The sequence below is a fragment of the Perca flavescens genome, chromosome 13 (genome assembly GCF_004354835.1).
Source record: "Perca flavescens isolate YP-PL-M2 chromosome 13, PFLA_1.0, whole genome shotgun sequence".
In the NCBI taxonomy this organism is placed as follows: domain Eukaryota; kingdom Metazoa; phylum Chordata; class Actinopteri; order Perciformes; family Percidae; genus Perca; species Perca flavescens.
In genome coordinates this window covers 29,022,394-29,047,353 of record NC_041343.1, presented here as the reverse complement: position 1 = coordinate 29,047,353, position 24,960 = coordinate 29,022,394, and the positions used below count along the sequence as shown (strand labels likewise).

General features: G+C 41.1%; 1 protein-coding gene across 1 annotated transcript in view; it reads right to left on the bottom strand.

The window, feature by feature from the left end:
• Window positions 1–2,072: 2,072 nt before the first annotated feature.
• zgc:77151 (AT-rich interactive domain-containing protein 5B) overlaps window positions 2,073–24,960 on the bottom strand; it is a 51,812-nt gene continuing 28,924 nt past the window's right edge. Inside the window, exons 4-12 of the mRNA XM_028595161.1 lie at window positions 20,338–20,509; window positions 17,907–18,137; window positions 16,458–16,564; window positions 16,069–16,216; window positions 13,422–13,474; window positions 10,097–10,194; window positions 9,773–9,953; window positions 6,522–6,725; window positions 2,073–5,151 (exon numbers count right to left, since the gene is read on the bottom strand). Coding sequence (XP_028450962.1) covers window positions 3,901–5,151; window positions 6,522–6,725; window positions 9,773–9,953; window positions 10,097–10,194; window positions 13,422–13,474; window positions 16,069–16,216; window positions 16,458–16,564; window positions 17,907–18,137; window positions 20,338–20,509 — 2,445 coding nt within the window. The 3' untranslated portion in view covers window positions 2,073–3,900. The remainder of the gene's footprint in view (window positions 5,152–6,521; window positions 6,726–9,772; window positions 9,954–10,096; window positions 10,195–13,421; window positions 13,475–16,068; window positions 16,217–16,457; window positions 16,565–17,906; window positions 18,138–20,337; window positions 20,510–24,960) is intronic.

Sequence of the window (24,960 nt, the reverse complement as noted above, 5' to 3'; positions counted from 1 at the left end):
GCCTTCAGCCGCAGTCATACAAACTCTTTCCTTTGAAGCGTACGGAGGCCTTTTACTGCACAACAGACCGAGCACGCTCAGAGACATCTCGCCGTGATAAATAAAGAACAGTTTACAGACAGGACGAAGCAGAGCGACGAGGATTGGGCATCGGAACCGGTACAAAAATTACAACTCCAATGGAATCGTTTGGAACATTTGGGTTTTCGAAGCAGATCGTCGGTTCCCAAATTTAACACGTGTACGCAGGTTTTGGTTTCCGTAGCGGCCGCCGTACTTCCTGCCGCTTGTTGTGTTGCAGCCACGGAGCACAGTAAGCGGCGCTCTAAAGTGGGGCTTTATTTTATGTTGAAAAAGCGCGGTAATATGTAAATTCCTCTTATCTGTGAAATAAGCACGTAGCGCCGTTTCAACTCCACCCCTCGAAGAAACGGAATCGATAAGAACCGGAATCTAGCCCGGTTGACCCCAGACCCTTGTCAGGTGTAACCGAGTGGGTTCATTCACAGCCCATTTCCAAAGGGGGCGTCAACAACGGACGCCGCTCAAATGCCTCTGGGCGCAATTGGATAGTCCTTCAACCAATCACCGGTCGCTGCGCTTCGGTGGCAGTCACGTTGAATGTAAACAAAAAGCTGCTATCATCATCGTGTAAAGCCCGCCTCAACGGTTGCGATTGGTGCCTTGATTTTGGAAAAATTGGAAATGGGCTTGAATGGGCTCTCGGCCAGACTGACTTGCAGAGCGAATCTCAAATTTGCCGGAAGTTCATCAGGGTTTTCCCAGGCTAACCAACGTTAGATCCAAAAGGAAGAATCCGAATTTCTAAAAATCTAAACGATGCCCAACCCTAAGAGCGAGACGCAGAATATACATTTATCCGGTCGTAAGATTATCAGACATGTTGTGAGATATATTAAATCTGCTGCATTGATTGTTTTCAAGACGTAAATAACAATAAGCATCTCATCACCTTCCTCTTTGTTAGAGTAGTAAAATAATGACTTATAATATCCTGAAATACTCACGACAACTCGGACTCCAACGTGATGCCAGACGTTACAGAGAGGTTATGGAGGTCTGCTGATTTCTGGCGTCTGGAGTGCTTTGGTGCATCTGCCCAGATATATCTACCGAGTATACATTTCTCTACTCATGCATTCATTCACAAACAATTCATATCCGTGTCACGCAAAGCCAAGGGTCAAAAAAAAAAAAAAAAAAAAATATTTTCATAACAAGTCATGTTATCTTTTAATTTCGTTCTTTAACATATTTTCTTAGAACCCTCTCTCTGGACAAACACATGTGCTGTGAGAAACGTTAGAACTTTAGAAGTCAAGACCCAATGACTTGCTGAGATGAAAAGAATTTGCAGCTTTATCAATTAAAAAAAACAACAATATGGCTACACAACTAAGAATAAACAGCACCAGTTATTTTCGGTGTCGGAGTTGATTCCACTACTAATAAAATAAAATAACGTTGGCAGAAGGAAAAAAATAAAACATGGCAAATATAAATATGGAAAAACAAATGAAGCACGTGGTTACAGTAGGTGTGCAAATCCGAAATAAACCGAGACGAAGAAAAAGGCTGCGATTAAAGGGATACCTTGACATTTTAAAGTCTTTTCAGATACACAAGTTTTGTGTCAAGAGATGGAGTCGTGTTTTGTGTCGCCACTTTAGATGAAGAAGAAGAAGAAGCCGGGGGAAGCAGTGGATCGGTTTAAAGTGGAAAACGGAAACACGTTTAAATTTTCCTCATTTTCATCTGGTATTAATATACGATCTGTACCTGGATAGCTTCAGAAAGAATTCATATAAACGCAGCAAAATATACAACAGTCAGAATATATCAGATCTCTGCCAGGTGTAAATGACATATGTACCGTTTGGCCGCATTCTTAAAGCTGTAGTGCGTAGTTTCTGTCTCCCCCATGAGGAATTCTAAGTGATGACAACAACACTGTCGCCGGAAGACACCATTTTCTGAACATAGTCATACTGAGAAATCCAGAGAGAGTTGTGTAGGGCTCATGGTCTTAATTCGCTTTGTAGCAACTCATTTGGCAACGGCTGGAATTCTAACGGACGTTTTATTAATTAAAAAAAAAAAACTAAAGCTTTCAAGCAATAGTTCAACATTCATTAACATATTTGCTTTATTGTCGAGATTTCGATAAGAACATCCATCCCACTCTTGTTTCTGTACGCTAAATATGAAATTAGCGTAGCTTAGCACCAAGACTGGAAGCAGGGAGAAACAGCTAGGCCTGCTCTGTTCAAAGTAACTAAATACAACTAACAGCCACTGTAAAGCTCCACCATTAAAATGTTACAATCTTCTTTTAATACACACAAAACCGGAAGTAAAAAAACATCAATTTGAGGTTTTGCAGGGGGTTATGTGTCAGACTATTTCTTGGCTGGCACTCCAGCAGGTCACCCCCACCGTGTTACGTATCCAGATACAGATTGCAGATTAAAAGGATCATTCCGGTGGTTCCATGAAATGACCCAAACCTCTACAAACGGCAACTGCGAATCGTAAGTCTGTGGTGGAAATGTTAAAAGTAAAACCTGAGGTAGTCTGAATGTTTGGGCTACATGTTCACGTTGGATCTCTACACACTGTTGTCCCTCCTGTGCTGATTTCTTATCCGTTGACCAACGTCAACAGTGGGAGCGAAGAAGGCGAAGACGACGGTGCCAACGTGTGGCCACAGCGGCCTTTACAGGGCTGGGTATCCAACCGTAACACTTTTTTTTTTTTTACTAGTGCTGTAGGAAATGAGTCAGCTGGCATTGAATGTCTGGTCAGATTTTAATACTTCTTGATTGAAAACTTACTTTTTTTGTAGCAGTTTTATTCAGACACATTCTTGTACAGCTGCTACTATTAATATTAGGATTAAAATGTAAGGACTTTGGCTTCTTTTGCTAAAAGTTTTGTAGGAAACGCATTATATTTCTCAAAGTAACAACATCTCCGGTATTGTATCCACACCAATGTTTCAAAGACACCCTTCCCAAGTTAGGAGTGAAGGAAAACTAGACCGGTCCAACATCAAGGTATCTCTTTAACCGAATGTATTTGAAGCCGGCGATGAAACAGATCGCAGGCCACTTAAGGCACATTTGTGTAAGAAAGGTTTATACAATTTTTAGCTAACGAGCAGGACTATAGAAAGGCTTCACTTAACGAGCTATACTGTGAAGACTGAGGAGCTCCAGATAACATCCAGACACTTTATCAGAAAATAACTATCTCTCTCCGCAGAAGTAGAGTACAATTTAAAAATGAAAACTACCAAACTACAGTACACTGCAGATGCTAAATTATGAAGTATTGATGCATAGCATCACCCATAGATAGAATAGATTTTTTTTTTATTTGAAGTAATATGGATCTTATTCAATATTTCACTGTAATATTGAATAGTGGAGTTAATAGTGTTATGGCAGTGTTTGTTAAATAGTCACAGTCTCACTCCTCTGTTGTTTTTTTTAAGACAGAAATCAACAGAGAAAGGAAGAGAAGCCGATTTGTGATTGTCATGAGTCTCAGTGTCGTCATTCCTCTGCAAAGTTCCATCAACGACATGATCAAAAAAAAAAAAACGCAGGCAATAAACAACAAGGAGACAAAAATGGGAAACAAAAAGAGAAGTTGCGAGTTCAAATGTTGCTCAAATAGGAAGCAAAGAAACATCCCTGCTCGGCGTATTTAGGCATTAACCGGAGCCCGATCGACCGCTGAAGCATCCGGCGTCCAAAACAAACACCAAAGCCCCGCGGTGGATACGACTTCCCACATTCCAAAAAGCGACAAATCCCCGATTTATCCGACAGTTTTCTGATCACAAAATGCTAATAATCGACAGAGGGAGTAATGCTAAAAACAGTGCGACTCAGTGTTTGAGGGCCCGGCTCTCTTCAGCTCTGCAGGACCGGGACCAGAGAGGCCAGTGAGATCTTTCTCCTGCTGATCCGACTTCTGTAGTTTCTCGCTTCTCTCAGTTTCACATCGCTCTATTTCCACCACCTCCTCCTCCTCCTCCTTTACTTCTTTCTTTACCACCACTCCTCCCTCTCCTGTCTCGGTCCTCTGGGTTTCAGCCACAGATTCTGGAGGAAGAAATTTCCCAAACCGCGTCCCGTTCAGATCCTCCTCGAATTTCACCTGGAAGGGTGGCAGCCCGAGCAGGAAGGCCCTGATCCGGCTAGGGGAGCTCAGGTCTGCGGGTTCCTCCTGGTTCTTCATCTCCACATCCTGCTCCTCTCCTCCTTCGCTTCCTGCGGAGCTGGGCCGGCCGCCCGGGCCCAAGTCCTCGGCCTGCTCCGCGCAGCCGGGTCTGGGTCTCTTGGATGGCGGTTGATCCGCGTTCCCGTTGATCGCTGCCAGGCCCGCCTCCGGCCCCTCTGTGCTGGGTCTCTTGGCCGCGAAGCGCTTGCTGAGGTTGAGAGGCAGCGCCTGCTCGGGGGGAGGGGTGATGGGAGAGCAGGGGGGCTTGGGGCTCAGGTCCTGGGACAGAGCCTCAGACAGTCGGCGAGTGAAGGTCTGGAACTGGGACGAGCCCAGGCGAGTTCTCATCAGCTGGCAAACCTGAACGCTGCAGTCCAGGTTCAAAGGCAGGACCCGGAGAGGGGGCAACGGAGGCCGGTTCCTGGCGTCCCGACTGACCCCTCTCTGGGCCGCCTCGTCCACGCTACACCCGGAGCAGTGGTTGTGCTGCTGGTGGAGCGAGTGGAGCTGAGGCTGAAGCTGGTCCCCGCTGGGGCGAGACGTATCCGGGCTTCCAATTTTGGGCTGGAGGGTGTAGATGGTCGGATGGTGCTGGGCTGGGTGCTGGGCCGGGTCCTGGGGCGTCAGGGTCGGGCTCTCCGGGCCTCTCTGGAGGCTGATGCGGTTCCTGAAGACGTCCAGAGGACAGACGCCTTTGATGGGGCTGAAGCCGCCCAGAGACCCTCCGACGAAGTGGCGAGGCAGCGTGGAGAGGAGCACGCCCGGAGCGTGGGCCACAGACTCTCCTCGGTCCGGCTTCAGCTCCTTGGGTTTGGGCTGGAAGGGGAGGAAGGGGGCGGACATGGGGGAGAGGTCGGGGGTGAGGGGCATGTTGACAGGGAGGATAGCCGGCTGGATGGGCTGCATGAAGGGAGGAGAGAAAAAGAACAAGGAGGTTCTTATTATCATAAAAAACACAACGTAATCATGTTGATATTGTACTTCTGCATAGTCTATATAAATAAGGTAAAAATACCTTGTAATCAGAATCAGATTTATTACCCAAGTAAAGGACTTTGCCTTGGTGAATTTGGTGCATACAATAAACATATTAAAAAAGGAAATAACCAATAAAGTAAAGTCCTGCTATATATTTCAATCAAAGTAGGTTATGTAAAAGACACTATAACAAATACGTACAATATAACTGCGTAAGAAAGGGAAAGAACGAAGGCTGTACGGTTGGGTGCAATGTGTGCAAATATATTGATGAGGGGAAGTCCAAAAGTTCACAGTAAACACGATACATGCAAAAAATATTGTGATATTAAATAAAGTGCGGTGAGCATTACATACTGGTAGGATGAAGCATGGATGAATTATGACTAATTACTATAAAATATGTCCGTGAATGCAAAACCAATCAGCCGGGATTCCTGCACTCTCATCCTTACAATAAAGGATAACAACAATTGCAAGGAGAGGGGTTAGAGCCCCACCCATATATCGGCGGGCCGATATCAGGCATTTTCTAAACTATCGGTATCGGCATTTATAATGGCCGATAAATGAATATTTGAAAAATTAAATTAAAAAACGGACATAACCCCCTTCAGCCATGTTCTGAGTGTTGGCGTTGCATAGTTTGTCCACCAGAGGGCGCTCTACAAACCTCCCTGTTGGCAACACACTTTGATTTTTGTTGTGTTTTTGTTCAAAGGATTTTAAGTTTCATATCTTAAGTTTGTATTTTTATATAATTTTTTGGCATTTTCATCATTTATCAGAACTATACATTTTATTTATCAGAACTTTAATATATTTTGATGTTCCTCTGTTCTGTTGTGACAAAACAACAAGTTTATTTTTAAACTGCATTGTTATTTTAGTGAGGACTCATAAATAACTACAAATAACTAATGTTAGGGAAATCTGTATGTTTTGTTACGCGTTTCTGGATTATTATTTTTTTAAATATATATTGGCCGATATATCGGAATATGGGATTTTTTAAATCACCAAATATTTGTATTCTCCAAATATTTATATCGATATCGGCCTTAACAATCCTTCATCGGCTGGGCTATAAGAGGGGTTAGATTTCATCGATATAGAACTGGCTTACGCCTGGTTCTAAAGACACATTGGTAGCCAGACTCGACTCTAAAAAGAGGACATTTCAGGAAACGATTGGAAGAAAACTTGTGATGAAAAATCAATGAAAACATTATACAAAAATCCATGTCTGTGAATGTAGTTTCCCCTGCAGGCGAGTAGAGTTTGAGCGTTACCCTGGGTGTGCTGCTGGGGGTTGGTCCACCTCCGACTCGGACAGGAAGCAGAGGACTGTGCAGCTGTGACTCGCCCGCTGCTCTGGCTTTAGCCTGCTGCTGGGCCATCAGCTTGGCCTGAGCGATCAGCGTGGCCTTGTTGCGCGTGCCCGGCGGCCGGCCTCGGCCTCTCTTCACCACCACGGTGCCGTTCGGGTTGACGAGCTGTTCAGAGAGAGGATTTTTTTTGCGGCTGTTGAAATTTGTATTTACTGTATTTTGTACATTTTATGTATTGCTGTATACATATTAATGTAACGCACATTAAGTTCACCCGCAATGAATGTGTTACATCAAAAAAACTTCCCTTGCCTTGCTTTCTATATCTGGCAGTGGTGGAAGAAGTACTCACATTATTTGCATAAGTAAAACTACTAATACCAATGTGTAGAAATACTAAAGAGCAAATTTTGGACGACAGATATTCCAAATTATTCAGTGATGCAAACTGATCACGTGATGCAGAGTTGTGCTGTGTCTATCATTTCCAGTGTTTTTTTTTTTTTTTTTTTTATATATATTTTTTTGGGGGCATTTTCGGCCACAAAAAGCAAAAGGCCGCAGGTCAGAGTCCAACCGTGGCCCACTGCGTTGAGGAGTAAACCTCTATATATGGGCACTAAGGCTGGGCAATTTTATTGATTCTGCGATATAAATCGATATTTTATTCCCCAAGAAAGTATAGATTTTTATGCCGCGAGTATCGATACATAAGTCCCATTCAAATCCCCCGTGTTTACCCCCGTTCGCGTTGCAGAAAGAGCGATTTGGTCAGCCAGCCGCTAGTGTCGCTGTAGAGCAGCCAACGTCAACTGGCGGCCCGCCGCCAAAAGCTTGTAGTCTGGCCCCCAGAGTAATCATGAATTCACAAAATGTAAAGAGGAAAAAATGTGTTCTGTTATTTATCATTTCAAGCATTTAGAGCAAAAACCCAGCCCCCTGTATTTACATCTCTATTCACATGCCGGGATTCTTTACAGCGATGACCGAGCTCCACACACACACAGCTGAGCCGAGATGTGTGTGCGTTAAAACACACACACAGCTGAGCCGAGATGTGTGTGCGTTAAAACACACACACAGCTGAGCCGAGATGTGTGTGTGTGTGTGTGTGTTAAAGGTTAAAACACGCAGCACCTGACTGGGAACGATACAGAGTTACCATCGGACGCTGGGGCAGATGAACTCGCTGGTCTCTTTTCTGTAAATAGGCTAAAATTAAACCTCCTTGAGTAGAAAGTCAATACTTATCAATGCACTCACCTGTGTAGACCGGCATAAACATGTAGAAAGCGATATTTCAATCTGCTCAGTCCACCGCGCCGTTTTACGCAAACACAGCTCTACTCTGCAAATAGCGAATTTTTACAAACAAGCTAAAACAAAAGCTGTCGGTTTGTAGTCTAACTGTTTATCTTAGGTTGCCGGGAATCTGGACATTTTGACAAATTCTTGTAAACCTCACTGCTGGCTGAACAAACCAAACCCTCCGCTAGAGCGGACAATCTGGAGCTACTTAATATGCACGTGAAAGAAGCAATCGTTATGTTCAGTGATGATGATGAGGATGATGGTTGTATTATTTTGCAACAACATCGTTTCATTGCAAATGAGGCATACATGACGAGTGCATAGCCTGCTTATCAGTCATTCATCATTAAAGCTGGGCTTTTGGCTTTTCCACGTCAACTTTTCGCCTCAGCGTCTTTGACAGTGACATGTTTACCTGACAACAGCCTTTCTTTCTGCAAGCATTTTCCACCAATCAGGATGCTGCATACTACAATAATGTTTCCATAATCACAGACTTTAACCATCACTCCTCAGTGAACTGCCTCCTAGTCTGAGATCTTTTTCTAGTTAAAGAGTGAGTTATCATTAGGGAGTTTCCATGTTTTTTTAGGAGTTTGCTCACACCAATACATGTAAAAAAAAAAAAAATCTTTTATTTGAAAGTCCGGCCACCAGAGTGCTTAGAAATATTCTGAAAAAAACGTAGTTGATGATCCCTGCTGTAGACTCTCTGTCCAGTCAGAGACATACATTGTGTAATTGATGTTTTCAGTTCAATTAATTAAATCCAAGTAAATGGAACACTCACAAGATGTCACCAAAATCACTCGGTCCCCTTTAAATTTTTCAGAAAATTATGTAAGTGTATCGAATCGTATCGAAACGTATCGTTGGCTGTGTCAGTGATATATATCGTATCGTGAGCTGAATATCGTGTATCGTATCGTATCGTGAGATTAGGGTATCGCTACAGCCCTAATGGGCGCCCGCTCTACCAGCTGAGCTATCCGGGCGCCCATTTCCAGTGTTATTGGGTTGTTTTGACTTGTGGGTGAGCAGATTTAATCTTCATTAACTCACCGCCAAATACGCTTTTAAAAGTTATTATTACATTCTAAAAACATTAGAGCAAAAACTTCTAAAAGTTTGAAGATTCTTTTAGCCTTCTTGGATGTCTGCGGATTTATCAAGGTCAAATTTCAATCTGAAGCAATTTTTTAAAAGGTACATTCAGATATTGTAGTCAATATGATTGTTTCTAAACTCATCCAGAGTCATAATGTCAAAAGTATAATTTCATAGACCTGAACTAAACAGCCAAAGCTGCCAGGAACATGATGATTTCCGAAGGAAAAAAAAATATAGAAAGGTGCAAATTGGCAGCAAAGGAAAAGAGACAACAGGAGGTAAAAATAAGCCTAATTTACGGTTCTGCGTTACATTGACGCCGTGGGTACATGTAGATACAGACACTAGCCTGAGCCTGACGTGCACCTCTCAAAAACTGTAACTACGCGTCGCGGCGACGCAGACCGCAGCAACTGTCATCGGTCCTCTTAACCGGGGGCTTGGTAGCGTTGCATTTCCCCCTACTCATTTCCGAGTTCTCCTTCTCAGTATTCCCACTGTGCCTCTCGAGTCAGTACTCTCCGAAGCTAATCCCAGACACTCCGTCGCTCGCTCTACCACACTGCCCCCCCCCCACGCGCACACACACACACACGGCGGCCCGGCTATTCTCTTAAAGAGATACGCTAGAACAACGCAGACACCAGCGCACAAGTATAAACCTCTGGCCACTTCACGTAGGCTATGGCGAAAGCTCTGCGGAAGCATAAATCCCGCTTAAGTGTGAATGTGCAGCAAAGAATGACAGAAAAATGAAATTAAATATTGTTTAGAGTTGGTCCGTCACTTACAGTGTGAGGAGGAGCAGCAGGGGTCGTCAACTTCTTGTCCTTGGTTTTGGGTCCTGGTTTTCTGCCTCTCTGAAGTGGTTTCCTTCCTCTTATCCCTCTGGGTTTCGGAGGCATGGGGGATTCTGGGATTTTGAATTCGGCTCCTCCTGCTCTGAGGTGCTCTTCATAAGGAAGCATAAGCCTGGCACACACACAGTCACAGGACGCTTAGTGCATTTGCTTTTACATTAGGACCCTTTGTTTTAGCCGAAGAGATTTAATTTATAAATTTTAGGGTTTTTGGTAGAGGGGGGGTTAGGGGTGGGTTTAGAGTGTCTGTCTGACCTCTCGTAGTGTCTCCTGGTGCAGGTAGCAGCACTGGTGCTGCCGGGGCATCCTCCCAGCTCGTTATAAACTATTTTCCAGAGACGGTCCAATGTCACCTGTGACAGACAGACAGACAGACAGACAGACAGACAGACAGACAGACAGACAGCTTTGAATTCCTGAAATCCTTCAGAAAAGAAACCTGTGTGCTGGTAGGACTGTCCCCATTTCTTCACCATTCAAACATGAAGAAAATGATATTCAACAATATTCAATATCTGATCATAAGCTAAAATTGGAGTGTTTAAATGCAACAGACCCCATGCTTGTTCACTCTTGTTTTAGATTATTCATTTAAACCCTTCATTTCTTGATTTCTTCATGATGCAACAAACAGATGTGTGTTTGTTTACTGAAACAAATACATTTATATAATGTAATAATAAGTCCCAAGTTTGTTATTAAAGTCTATCTCTAAGACAAAGAGTCTTTGTATGAGTCCGCAGATGGAACGTATTTACTGACGAGGCATGATTTAAAATTAATTTAAATAAAATATGTGTTGGCTGGAATTCATTTTTAACCAGATTTTTCTTTTTCTTTTTTCTTTTAAGTGCTGAGTGGAGTTGAAACAATGACATACTTTATACAGCGAGCCATTAGGGGTATAACACTATGTTGTATAATACAGTATTGTCCAGTACAAGGCTCAGTTCAGCACAGAGGGTGAAATGAGCGAGTGAACGGGCCTTATGTTGTGAAACAAAGCTGAAACTATACCTCCCATTTCAGTCCCGTCTGCCTGTTGAAATTTGTTCTAAAGCTGCTTTGGTTACGTTTATTTACTGTAAACCGCTTAGAAAGGTTTCAGGCAGAACTCCACCGTTTCATTCTGAAGAGACAGAGGCTATTTTACACCGTCGAGTGTTACAGTTAATGAAAAATTCACTACTGATTTGACTGTACTGAAAATACTCAAAGCCAAGAATGTTTTCAATCGTTAACAGTAACAGTTGCATAATGGATTGACCTTGGGACTCTTTTGGATACATCTGGACTGCTGCCATTGTAGTTAAAGAAATAGTTCTACATTTTGAAAAAAAATATATGCTTATTTTTTTCTGCTGGACAGTTGGATGTCTGTAGAGCAAATGTAAGGCTCCAGAAGCCACTTAGCTTCACTTAGCATAAAGTCTGGAAACAGGGCAAACAGGGTTGTGGCTAGAAGGAATACAGCTATGGCTGGAAGTTAGGCAAAATTACGCAAAATCTGATATATATCAGAAAGGTGAAGCACTGCTACTTCTGCTACTTGGGCAGAGTGATATGCTTGCAGCTCCTGAGAAGCCCTTCGGTGAGGAGCAGAGAGTAGCAGTGCTTTGCCTTTCTGAAAATATAGTTCCCAGTTTGTATACGGTTAGAAGATGGCCGTGTCTCATATAACCTTGTTATTTGTACACGCTGTGACTATACAAATCACAACATGTAAATAGGAACACGTTGGCGATATTTTGTCAGTTATTGGGAGCAGTAGGCTAGCTGGAACTGGTTACCTCCAGGATCTGTGCTAGGCTAAGCTAGCACTGGGGCCATCGGACAGAGTTACAACACGCACGGAGATGAGAAGGGTATGTACAGACTTATCTAACTCTGGGGGTTACGGTGAATAAGACAAAGTCCCAATAACTCGGCGTGTTCCTTTAACTAGTTGTTTTGGTCCCTAATCTTAACGGTTGTCGCCGCAACTTCTGAAGAGACAAATGTTATTTTATACAGTTGAATGTTATAGTTAATTATTAGTTAATTACATCATAAATATCATCTTGCAACTCCTTTAGATATATCTGGAGTGCTTCCATTGTAGTTACAGGAATAGTTCTATAGTTTTTAGTTCTGGCAGACGGTTAGATGCATGAGAGTAAATGTAAAAGGCTACAGCCAGCAGTCAGTTAGCTTAGTTTAGCGTAGTGACTGGAAACAGGGGGGGGAACGGCTAGCCTGGCTCTGTCCAAAGGGAACACAACCCACGCACAAGCACCTGTAAAGATCCCTAATCAACTCACATTATGTATTTTGTAGAAAAAACTCAAAGTGTGAAAAAAAGAGTGGCTTAAAAAAACAAATCTGTTATCGCAGTTTTAAAATGATTCTGTGCAGTTGGGGAACTGAGTAAGAGCATCTGACAGCAGAGAGAAGATCTAAAGCCGGAACAACACACCGATATGAGGAACCAGTCGAGTTGGAGTTTTGAGATGCAGCCGTCGGTTTCCTGACACGTTGCGGTTTCACGCTGTGCTCCTTTAAATCATTCTCATTTGTTTGTAGAATTACATTTATTTCTTTTTTGTGTGGCATTTAAAGCCTTTATTTTGACAGAACAGCTTGAAAGGGGAGAGAGAGGGGGTATGACATGCAGCAAAGGGCCGCAGGTCGGAGTCAAACCCACGGCCGCTGCGTCGAGGAGTAAACCTCTATATTTGGGCGCCTGCTCTACAAAATGAGCTACCCGGGCGCCCTAATTTGGTACATATTTAGTTGTTTCAGTTTTCGGTCGTCGCTCTCTAACCGATTGTCGTCATTTTTTAACTCAACGGTGCAATTCTGGTTCCACAAAAAGGTGAAAAAGAAAAAGTCTTTGGCCAGATTTAGCCATGATGGGGATGCAATATGGGGTTGAATTGATCCTTTAATTTCTCAAATGTCAAGAGCACTCGGATTCACCTTTTAAAGTGGTTTCAATCTTCTCAAGCAACTCTCCCCACTAAAACAAAGAATTTCCCAAAATATCAAATTATCCCCCTAAGTAAAGATGAGCTACATAAACTAACGGTGTTTTTCCATCACATGGTACCTCCTCTACTCTACTCGCCTTTTTTGGTTTTCCATTATAAAAAAAAAAGTCCCCGGTATCTGCCAACAGGCACATTTTTAGGATCACCTCTGTCCAGGTTCCAAGCAGACTACTGATTGGTCAGAGAGAATCGTCACTAATCACTAATCATCATTTCTAGCGACAGACGGGGGTGTCCTGAACAAACCCGCCATTTTTAAATAGTTCAGCCAGCGGTGGTTCTTTTGAAACTAAAATGTGTCTTCTGGCAAACTGCTACATGTTGAGAATCAAAAACAACACACCTACGATGTTCTGTGCGTGTGTGTGTCGAGTTAGGTCACGGCAGTTTCCTGCGGCGTCGCGATGGCGATCAGCCACGCTCGCCTCACACATTAGACGGGGCTAAATCCGCAACGGAGAAAGGAGGACGGGGCACCGCGGCCGAGTCGAGTCCAGCCGAGCTGGCACTAGCAGTGGGTAAGCGCCATAAAGCAACATGAAGGGACTCACCTTTTGGTAGCCTCCGAGCCGCTTGACCACAGAGTACATGAGGAAGAGGTCAACTGAAGAGAGAGAGAGGGCAGACGGGACATGCAAACGTGAAACACACAGCAGGCAAAAGTCGTGATTCTGAAATGGTAACACTCAATTTGACTAAACAAATGTGTTCTGATAAAAACCTGCAGTGTACTTGTGTTGTCTTCTCGCCGGCCATAAACGTGTTGGCCTTCGGGTTCAAAATTGAAAATAAACCTTTTTTGGGGCTTCTCCCCCCCCCCAACATTTGTCGCTTTTCATGATGCGGTTTGTCACGTAATTTAGGCTTCTTTTTTTAAATCCATGGTCAATGGAGCTAATTTATATGACATTATAACTCATTTTTGAGCTCAAAACAAGCAGAAATTCTAAATTATTTTGACTATTAGTTAAGATCAGAGTGTGGATCACAGACATGTCAAAGTTTAGTTTTGAAACCATTTTTTTTCAAATGCTATAAAATTGGATAACACACCCACAGTTCAATGAAACTAATGATTAATTTCACCTGCAAAGATCATCCATGCATCAAGGTTATACAAGGGTTAATTATGATGAACCAGATCAGATCCAATGATAGATAGAAAGAAAATTTGGGGGGGCTTTTCCACCTTTAATTTTTGACAGTGAGAAAGGGGAGAGAGAGAGGGGAAATTTGTGACACGTTGGATTTGAACCCTGGACCTCTGCATCGAGGCATAAACAGTCAGTATATGTGCACCTGCTCTACCACTGAGCCAACCCGGCCACAGATCCAATGATATTTTAATGATCACGTCACGATTTCAGCTGCCACATATTCACATCTTCAGACACGCAAAAGCTTCTGGCAGCTCCACCTTTAAAAGCTATTTTTATTTAGCTCCTCTAAACTTAGTTCAAATCCCAAAGTTTCCTGAGATATAAAATACATTGAGTTCAATTAACTATTCATTCCGATAAAATACTACAAGTTTAATAGCATAAAGTACGTATAATAAAAACATTACATTCATATTTCTAATGGAACATTTTTTACATAGTTGTGGTATGATTATACATAATCTATGTTGGGATTGTTATATTTTAAGTCAATAAGCTAACTCAATTGATGGTGAAGTCATAAAATACAGTATATGCTAGACTGATTTAAATACATATAGGACAAAAGGAGATAAGACATGAGAATATTAACACAATGTCAAAAACCTTCTTTCAGGAGTGTATATTAAGAATTAAGAATATTAAGGTTCAAATGACTACAAAAAGATGAAACTTAAAAAAATAAAAACACCATTAAATAATACAATTAACTAATAATTACGTGAAAATACCATTAACATTATTTATTCATTATCATTCATGAACTCGTAGTGGAAGTGAATTGCGGTGATCAGATTGTGACGTCAAATGTTTTACATGTTAATAATCTCTCAAGTAATGTCTTCGCAATTTGTTGACGCTGCCTTCAGGTGGCTTAAAATTTCACAGTTTTAAAATGATTCTGTGCAGTTGGGGAACTGGGAAAGAGCATCTGGCAGCAGAGAGAAGATCTAAAGCAGGAACAACCCACCGATACGAGGAACCAGTCGAGCAGGAGTTTTGAGATGCAGCCGTCTGTTTCCTGACACACGGAGCACATTCAATACTAGGGCTGTGTGATTACCTCAAAGTTTTCATATCCATTGGTACTTTTTAGAGCCCGACCGATATATTGGCGGGCCGATATTATGCATTTTCCAAACTATCGGTATCGGCATTTAGAATGGCCGATAAATGAATATTTAAAGGGTTAGGGTTAGTGTTGGCGTTGCATAGTTTGTCCACCAGAGGGCGCTCTACAACCTCCCTGCTGGCAACACTGATTTTGTTATTGTGTTTTTGTTCAAAGGACTTTAAGTTTCATATCTTAAGTTTGTATTTTTATACATTTTATTTATCAGAACTTATATTTTGATGTTCCTCTGTTCTGACAATAAAATAAACAAGTTTATTTTTAAACTGCATTATCATAACTATATTACTCATAAATAACTACAAATAACTAATGGTAGGGAAATCGGTTCGTTTTGTTATGCGTTCTTGGATTTAAAAGAAAATAAATTCTATTGGCCGAATATTCACCAAATATTTGTAGCAATATCGGCCCTAAAAATCCTTTATTGGTCGGGCTCTAGTATTTTTATTTCTTTTTGTCGTGCTCGTTTTACTGCTTGGGTCTTATTTTAACAACTGTATCATGTAAAGCACTTTGTGACTTTGCCTGTAAAAAGTGCTATATCAAATAAACTTTTTATCTTGTGTTCTGAACGGGGGAAAAAAATAAATTCAAACAGGGAAATTTCACGTTTATTCGTTTAACTTTCACGTTTTTTTTTTTTTTTTTTTAAAGTTCAATACCTGCAACATCTTTCCAAAAGATGAGTAACCGTGTTAAATAATGGCGAATTCAATATTGGCCATAAGCGACCAGCTCTATTGAACACATTAAGCGAAGGTGCAGTACGATAACATAGAACAAACATGTATAACAGTCTCAGATATGTCACAAAACCCCCACCCACAAGTGTGTGTTTGTCGCCAAGGCCCTGCGTATAACCTCCACCGTAAGTACAGAGAGAAAAAGAAAAGAGAGCCTCACTCTTCTTGAAGCCGAGGTTGGGGACTTTGTGGATGGGCGAGCCGAGGCGCTCCATGTAGGCAAAGAGCTGATCCAGGAATAGCTGCTCTTCAGGGTGGGGGAGCCAGCTGCCCTCACAGCCGACCTCTACACTGCCCATCACGTTCTCCTGAGAGGGAGACATCCAGGGTTACAACACACACACACACACACACACACACACACACACACACACACACACACACACACACACACGTAAATAAAACAAATTGCTGTGTCTTCTGTGTTAATTAAAAGAAAGAACACCTCTAGATCCTGTAAAAACAACCAGTGAGTCCAAAAAAAAAAAAAAAAAAAAAAAAAAACTTAAACCACACAGTCTTATATAATGATACAAATAAAGAACAAACCTTCATCCGCTCGATCCAGGACTCCGATTGGGTGGAGTTTGGCGAGTCTTTACCGTCTCGGCCTTTCCTCTTGCGAGGTCGCCCTCGAAGACTAAGAGATGGACATCCTGAAGGAAAAAAACCCACAAACAACATACATGAAGACTCAAAGAATGTCAGAAAAAAGGAATGATTATGAATGACAAGTATAGTAATGACGAGTGTTAACACTTGGTCGCAGCTCCACTTCTCATATATTAAAATGGAAGATGAACAATGACCAAGAAGATAAAACATCTGTCAAAAAGGTAATGATATGATGGACGGTGAAACGTTCCTGACGTTCACATTAACCACATGTATGTACATTATAAACTGTGTGATATGCATCTTATTATCCAAGCTGTGGAATACAAAACAAAATCCAGTGCGTTGGAAGAATGAATACCAAAATGTAGAAATGGGAAATTAAATTTGGTTCCAAAAATATTAACAGAAAAGTTATATTTGTGAAAACTTTTCGGACAAATGTCTTCATGTCTTTTCATCTGCAGAGTACCAACTCCGTGCTTACTAAACTTGTTAGAATAATTTGAATCCAAACCAATGACACACAGAAAACCTGGAAGCAGGTTGATCCAGTATCAGAGAACATACAGGAAATGATCAAACTGCCTTCCTGTTTCTGCTTGTGCATCTACTAACTTCACTGACTAGGTTAATAATGGGTTTTAAAGCGCCCATATTATGCTCATTTTCAGGTTCATAACTGTATTTTAAGGTTGTACCAGAATAGGTTTACATGGTTTAATTTTCAAAAAAAAAACCATATTTTTGTTGTACTGCACAGCTCTCTCTCACTGCTGCAGATCCTCTTTTCACCTGGTTTCTGTTTTAGCTACAGAGTGAGACCTCTTTTCTTCTTCTGTACTATCTTTGATTGCACTCGCACATGCTCAGTAGCTCAGATGTAGCTCATGTCAGCTAGCTAACTCTAGAGACAGTAAAAGAAAGCCTGTTTCTCCAACTTTGGTCAGTTACAAGGCAGGATTAGCTGGGAGACTTCTAAATGAGGGCCCACATGTAAGTAGTTCTTTTGTAGATTATGGTGAACTTGTGTGTGTTGTAGCAGTGCTTTGCTATTGAGAACGACGTAGCATGCTAGCGAGCTAACGGTTGTGGTTAGCCAGCTCATTTCGGACTGTGACGTCACAGTCCGAGCTGATTTTGAACAGCTCACTAGGAGACTGAAGGCAGGACACATTCAGAAACCATATCTCACTCAAAACCGCATGGATGGATTTTTTTCAAAGTTTGTATGCGTGTGGAAGCACCAGACACACAAAAGAACACCCCAAATCCCAGAAAAAGTGATTTTTTCATAATATGGGCACTTTAAAGTATCCGCCTCGATAATCCAGAATGGTTCATGCTCTGGTAATCTCCCGCCCACCCTCCCGAAACACTCACTGAACTGCCAGGAGAAGTTGGTGCTGTTCTCCAGCGTCGGGTGGTTGAAGGTGTCCCTGCAGTACATCAGCCGGGTGTTGGGCAGCGCCTTGACGCCTCCCAGGGCCAGCAGGTGGGGGTCCTGCAGCCCCGGGCCCCTCGCTCCGTCCTGGAGGCGTCTCTGCAGGGAGCGAAAGCGGCAGTACTGCGGGTAGCTGAGAATTTTGATGCCCTGCCGCTCCGCCAGGTCGTCTGAGAGGGACAAGACAACGAGACGCGTGAACCAAACACCCCCCTTGCTGTTGTTGCGCGTCCGTCCGTCTCCACTGAACTAATTCCATATGTACGACGACAGAGTTATGTCACACTACGATGGTCACGGTTTCATTTTTTACACAAATACTTTAACCAAATAGTTTCAATCTCTGCACTTTGGACTGTTCGTCGGTTCTTTTAATGGCTGTTAAGTTACAGTCAATGGAAATTGACACTTCCTGCAAACATCCAGGGTTAGGGTTAAACTCAAGGGCAACTGGACTTGGTTAAAAAGGTGCTCCCGAAGAAGTTTCACCTCTCATCCGAGAAAGGCTTCTTCAGTTCTGACTGAATGGTAGGGAAATCCTGGTTATTTAACCACCGTGGGCTCGTTGTCAGGATGATGGATACCGCTTTGTTCGTTGGCGCTCCTGGCTCGTTTATGGCCGTTGGATGACACTGGAGGCCAAGTCTGAATGGTATTCATCAAACATCTGGCCTTGTGAGAATCCTCATCGTTCAGACCTGGCCTCGAGTCAGAACGGAACAAGTCTTTCGGAGATGCAAACTTCTTCGCCGCACCTTTTAAAGCTATAGTGCGTAGTTTCTGCCGCCCCCCCCACGAGGAATTCTAAGTAATGACAACAAAAGCTGTCGGCGCGTCTACATGATACAAACCTTCCGTGATCGCGCACCCCCCCCTCCCCTTGTCCACACAGTTGCTAGTAGCCAAGGAGGACACGGAGGATTAAAAAAACATGATTGACTCTTCAGAAGAGGTCATTATCTTCACTCGAGTTTAGAGATGGTCCGATACCATTTTTTGCTTCCCGATACCGGTTTTGATACCTGAACTTGCATATTGGCCGATAGCGAGTACCAATCCGATACCAGTGTGTCATGTATTTTATTATGTTTCAACAGCTGTATACTACTATCCCTGTATGGATGTGACATGATGTATAACAGCTGTATACTACTATCCCTGTATGGATGTGACATGATGTATAACAGCTGTATACTACTATCCCTGTATGGATGTGACATGATGTATAACAGCTGTATACTACTGTCCCTGTATGGATGTGATATGATGTATAACAGCTGTATACTACTATCTCTGTATGGATGTGATATGATGTATAACAGCTGTATACTACTATCCCTGTATGGATGTGATATGATGTATAACAGCTGTATACTACTATCCCTGTATGGATGTGATATGATGTATAACAGCTGTATACTACTATCCCTGTATGGATGTGATATGATGTATAACAGCTGTATACTACTATCTCTGTATGGATGTGATATGATGTATAACAGCTGTATACTACTATCCCTGTATGGATGTGATATGATGTATAACAGCTGTATACTACTATCCCTGTATGGATGTGATATGATGTATAACAGCTGTATACTACAATCCATGTATGGATGTGATATGATTCTATCTTTGTTGTCTGTCTGGCTCAGGTTAAACTCTTTGTGAAACATGAACAAACAAACAATGAATGCCACAGAACTTTTTTATTATCCAGTTTGACCGTCAGTTATAACTTATAAATAAACTACTTTAACGTAGATTTTTTTTTTATAAATGGGGTATTGGATCGGTGCATGAACTCCAGTACTTCCCGATACCAGCACAAATCGCCGCAATCTTCTGAACATAGTCATACAGAGAAAGTTGTGTGGAGCTGATAGTCTTAATTAGCTTTGAAGCAACTCATTTGGCAATGGCTTGAACGTAACGGACGTTCATTAATATCAAAAAGTATCAAATGCACTAAAGCATTAACCAAGTCCAGTTGAGTTTAACCCTTCCCTGGATAACTATGACCTGAGAACCTTCACAGACTTCCTGCAAAAGGTATTTCACGTTTAAAAAAAAAAAAAAAAAAAAAAAAAAAAAGCCATTCCGAGGCTTGAAGGACATAAACCCTCTTGTGGTACATTTTTATTGTGAAACATCTACAGGAAGTGCTAGATTACTTTTATGGTAGCCTAACACCGGATAAATGATCGGAATTAGAGAAACTGTTAGAAATAATAATCGTCAAAGCACAATATTTCTGCACTACAGTCACCAACTGTTGACCCTGTTAGAGGAGCATATTGACAAACCGGTATTTGTAGTTTCCAATTAGCCAATCACTGTGTTTGATTAGTGGGTTCGAGTGTTTCTTACTGTCAGTTTTGTCTTTGAGCGGCTCGCTGCTCTGTGGAGGTTTGTGGAGGCCGTTGGTGTTGCCGGGCAGCGGCTTCAGGCCGCTGTTCCACGCTGCGGGCTCCGCACACGCCCATCGCACCAGGTCCTCCACCCGCAACACCATCTTCCTGGATACCGCCAGAACTTCATCCTAAAAAAAACACACAAAGGAGGTTGGTTCCCTAATTTTAGACTTCTGTTGTGTAATTGCTGTGGTTTTGCATTGTTTGGGAATTTGAAAAAAAAAACCAACTCCAAACCAGCATGGCAAACTTTCCATTAAAAAGAAATTAAATGATTCACTGGGTTAAAAAAAAAAAAAAAAAAAAGGTTTTAGAAAAAAAGAGATCTAAACTATAGTAGGTTTCACATAAAGTACGTTAAAAAGGTAGATAAAAGACTGAAAAATGCATGCATCAATTTCTCGAGACGAGGCAAATTAATTTATATAGCACATTTCATACTGTACATAAAGCTAATCTGAGCTCTTCTGGCAATTTGTTCCACACATGAGCAGTATAGAAGCTTAAGGCAGCTTCGCCATTTGTTCCACTGCTATGTCAACGTACAAACAGGAACACAGGAGTCAAAACTAAACTCCAAACCACAGAGATGCATGTTTACACTGACAGCTGAATACAGACACAGATTTCTCTCAATGGAACTCATGTAAGTGGTAAGTGCAACAAAAGAGGATTACATAGTATTTCTATTTGTATTGATGTGCTCATTTGTTTAGCTCCATTATTATGGATTTTTCTCTTCTGAATTGAAGGCTAAAAAAGGTACTGAAGGCTTTGCTCGTCACAAGGTAAAGCCTATCTTGAATTAAGATTTGGACATTCGTCAGCACGTCTTGTCGAAATGGATCGTTATCACAACTCTTGAGAAAGCATGAGGAAGGAGAACAGAACAGGGCAGAAAGCAAACAATGAGGACTGACAACAATAGACTTAACGTGAGTGAGAAACATAAATCCGATTCTGGCTTTTGAGCAAATAGAAGAAAAAAATGTGATGTGGTGTTTTAGAGTTATATTTCAAGTTTAATGTAACTTTGGAATCTGTGTTATTTAAAACTAGAGATGGCCCGACACCACTTTTGACTTCCTGATACCGATTCCAATACCTGAACTTGCGTGTCAGCCGATCCCAAGTACCGATATGATACCAGTGTGTCATATTTTATGTTTTAACAGCTGTACTACTATCCCTGTATGCATGGGTTATGATTGCTATCATTGCAGTTAAACTCTTTGTGGAACATGAACAAACCAAAACAATGAACGCCACAGAACTAGGGCTGGGCGATAAAGCGATATTATATCGATATCGTGAGATGAGACTAGATACCGTCTTAGATTTTGGATATCGTAATATCGTGATATGATATAAGTGTCTTTTCCTGGTTTTAAAGGCTGCATTACAGTAAAGTGATGTACTTTTCTGAACTTATCAGACTGTTGTAACGGTTCTATTATTTGCCTTTACCCACTTAGTCATTATATACACATTACTGATGATTATTTATCAAAAATCTAAGTGTGAAGATATTTTGTATAGATATATATAACCTGTTTATTATTTATTCATTTGATTTTGCAACTGTTCACTGAAATAGCCGGCTTCTATGAAACTATTTGTGACATATCATATTTGGCTTTGACTGAACTGCTCTCACTTTGCGGAAAAAAATATCGGGATATATATCGTATATCAATATTCAGCCAAAATATATCGGGATATGACTTTTGGTCCATATCGCCCAGCCCTACACAGAACTCTCTTTTATTATCCAGTTTGACAAATCAGTCATAACGAAAAAAGAACATAAATAAAACTACTTTAAAAGTAGATTTTCCCCAGGGCTAAATTACTTGGTATCGGATCGGTGCGTAAAACGCCATACTTTCTGCATTTAATCGATAGGCAGTATCAAAAGGCTTTCTAATTAAAAATCAGATTTTTTGATGTTGTTGAAGTGTTAAAGTCTGTGTCCTTTGTTAACGTTTGAAACAAAATAAAAAAAGCACCACTCTGCTTCTCCTGTTGAACTATCACCTGCTTGTTCATATTCAAGGACGTAAAGGTGAAGAAATGAATGTGAATGTGGCTGAGTATGTGCCAATGTCTTGATTGGTTTGCTGGAGACGTTTTGACATTTACGTGAGAACACTAAAAGAAGCTGCAGAGTGAGAGAGATAAGGCTGGACCTGCTCAAATAAGGTTTTCATTACAAAAAGAATGTGTGGCTGAAAACTGAGCTGTAAGTAAAACTCATAGAGTAATTCTTTATTAAGTGCTTTTAGGTTTAGATTTTTCACAGCTTACGGCAAAAAAAAAAAAAAAAAAAAAAAAAAAGAAACATTTAAGCACTTTAAAAAAAAAAAAAAAAAAAAAGGCCAGATGGTGAATTTAGCCTTTTGGTGTTTATTAAACGTTGCCTCCCAGTATGATTACATAATATTTCACAAATTAACTGCCAATTCAACTTTCGGGAGGTGTAAAGCCACCTTGCAAGATGCAACCTGCCTTTCAAATAAGTAATTTATTAAGTTTTTTTCTTTATTTCATTATTATTTGTATTATTTCTCATCATGCCTCATCTGTGCTTAAAGACTTGATTTAGATATATAGAGTCAGTGTCTGTTATTAAAGTTAATATATACACAGTATATATTAGTTATTAACGAGCCAGCTGTATCAGGTAAATGTATCTCCACCTCAACTAACTACAACATTCACGTACTGCTTATGTATTAATACACCAATAATAATGATCCAATATTCTAACACTGAGGGGCCATTCGGAGTACGTCATGCATCTGTAACTCATTTGCAGTTGTAACAAAGGTTTTCTTTTCTCTTGGGGCCGCCTTTCCTTTCCATTTGCATTTAGTCCTTTTGTTTAAAATGTAATCTGAGCTCAAGTATTAACCAAAACAAGACAGCGGGGGAGGCTAAAACAGTCAAACTGTATTTGGCCTAATTTGGTAAAGAACCACACCGATGATTCGCTGCGCTAAAATGAATGAAAAGTGGCCGAGCTGAAAACATCATGTTTGGGTTCATGTAATATGCATTTTAAGTCATTCCACAACACAAGACAGAAAAGTAAACAGCCATGACACCTTTCTGTTTAGCCCTGGAATATTTCGGACCAGAGCAGAGAACATGAGTGAAGCAGCCATTTAAAAACTTAGGCAGGCAGGCCTGCAGAGATGGAAAGTAACTAAGTACATTTACTTAAGTATTGCACATAAGTACAATGTTGAGGTACTTGTATTTTACTTGAACATTGAGCTACTCCATTACATTTTAGAGGGAAATATTATACTTTACTCTAACACTGGCTTGGCCCAGAGCATGTTTTCCTCTCATCCCCAAATGCTGTGTGGAGTAGCCAGACCCTCCTCCAAGCGCTTTGGAGGAGGGTCTGGCAAAGTGAGACTAATGAATACGTAACATTGCTTGCTTCATCCATTTGTTAAAACGATGGCGTAGACATAGAGGTCTTTCATAATCATGTTCCTTTCAGCAATTTCCCTCTGTATAAATAAAGTTTTATCTAAGTGGCAAGTACATCAACAATAGATTTTTACGTAGTATTTATATTCATGTGCTCATTTATTTATAGCTGCATTATTATGGATTTTTCTCTTCTGAATTGAAGGCTAAAAGGTACTGAAGGCTTGACTCGTCACAAGGTCGTCACGATATCTTATCTTTTGGCTTCATTCAAGGCAAAGCAACTTTATTTATATAGCACATTTCAGCAACGAAGCAATTCAAAGCGCTTTACATGAAAAATTAAAAAAGGACATTGATAAATAAAAGTCATTAAGGAGCCAAGACAGAACAAAATAAGAACAAGCTTAAACCGTTCCAACAAGACCGGACGTTTACAGAAAAAGACCCAATGCCTGCGTGATATTTAACACGTGTTGCGTGAACGCGAGGTAAAAAGTATTCCCAGTTCTCTCCCAGGGTGCATTAGGACTTGATTTTAAAACTTGTTTGCTGTTGAAGTCTTAATTATTGACCTGCTTAACATTAGACAGCAATTATGGCTGCCTGTTTTATAATGTTCATTTTTATTTATTTTTTTATAGCTGTGACATGAAAAGAATCTCAACAAATTAAGAGCTGGATACATAGTTTATCGACCATATTTTAGTTACTTTAAGCACAGGAGATAAGTGATACGTGTATTAGAGCACTCTCAATGAGGCAAACAAGAGATGCATTCAATGTCTGTCTGTGTATTTAACTGGCAGTGGTCACCTTTACATACACCCAACGTCCTTCAGTTGAGACTTGAGTCACGTTGAAGTGTTACAGGTCTGACCTGGTAAGATTACGGTCGTGAATCATATGTAGAAGTCCTTTAGCCAGTTAGCGTAGCTTAGCATAAAGACTGGAAACCACTAGCCTGGCGCTGTGCAGATGAAACTAAATCCACCAACCAGCAGCTCTAAAGCTCACTGAATAACACGATACACCTCATTTGTTAATCTGTACAAATATCAAAGTATATCAGATATACACAGTACATTATATTTTAGACCATAGGTTTTGTTCCTCTGAAAAAAAAACATGACAT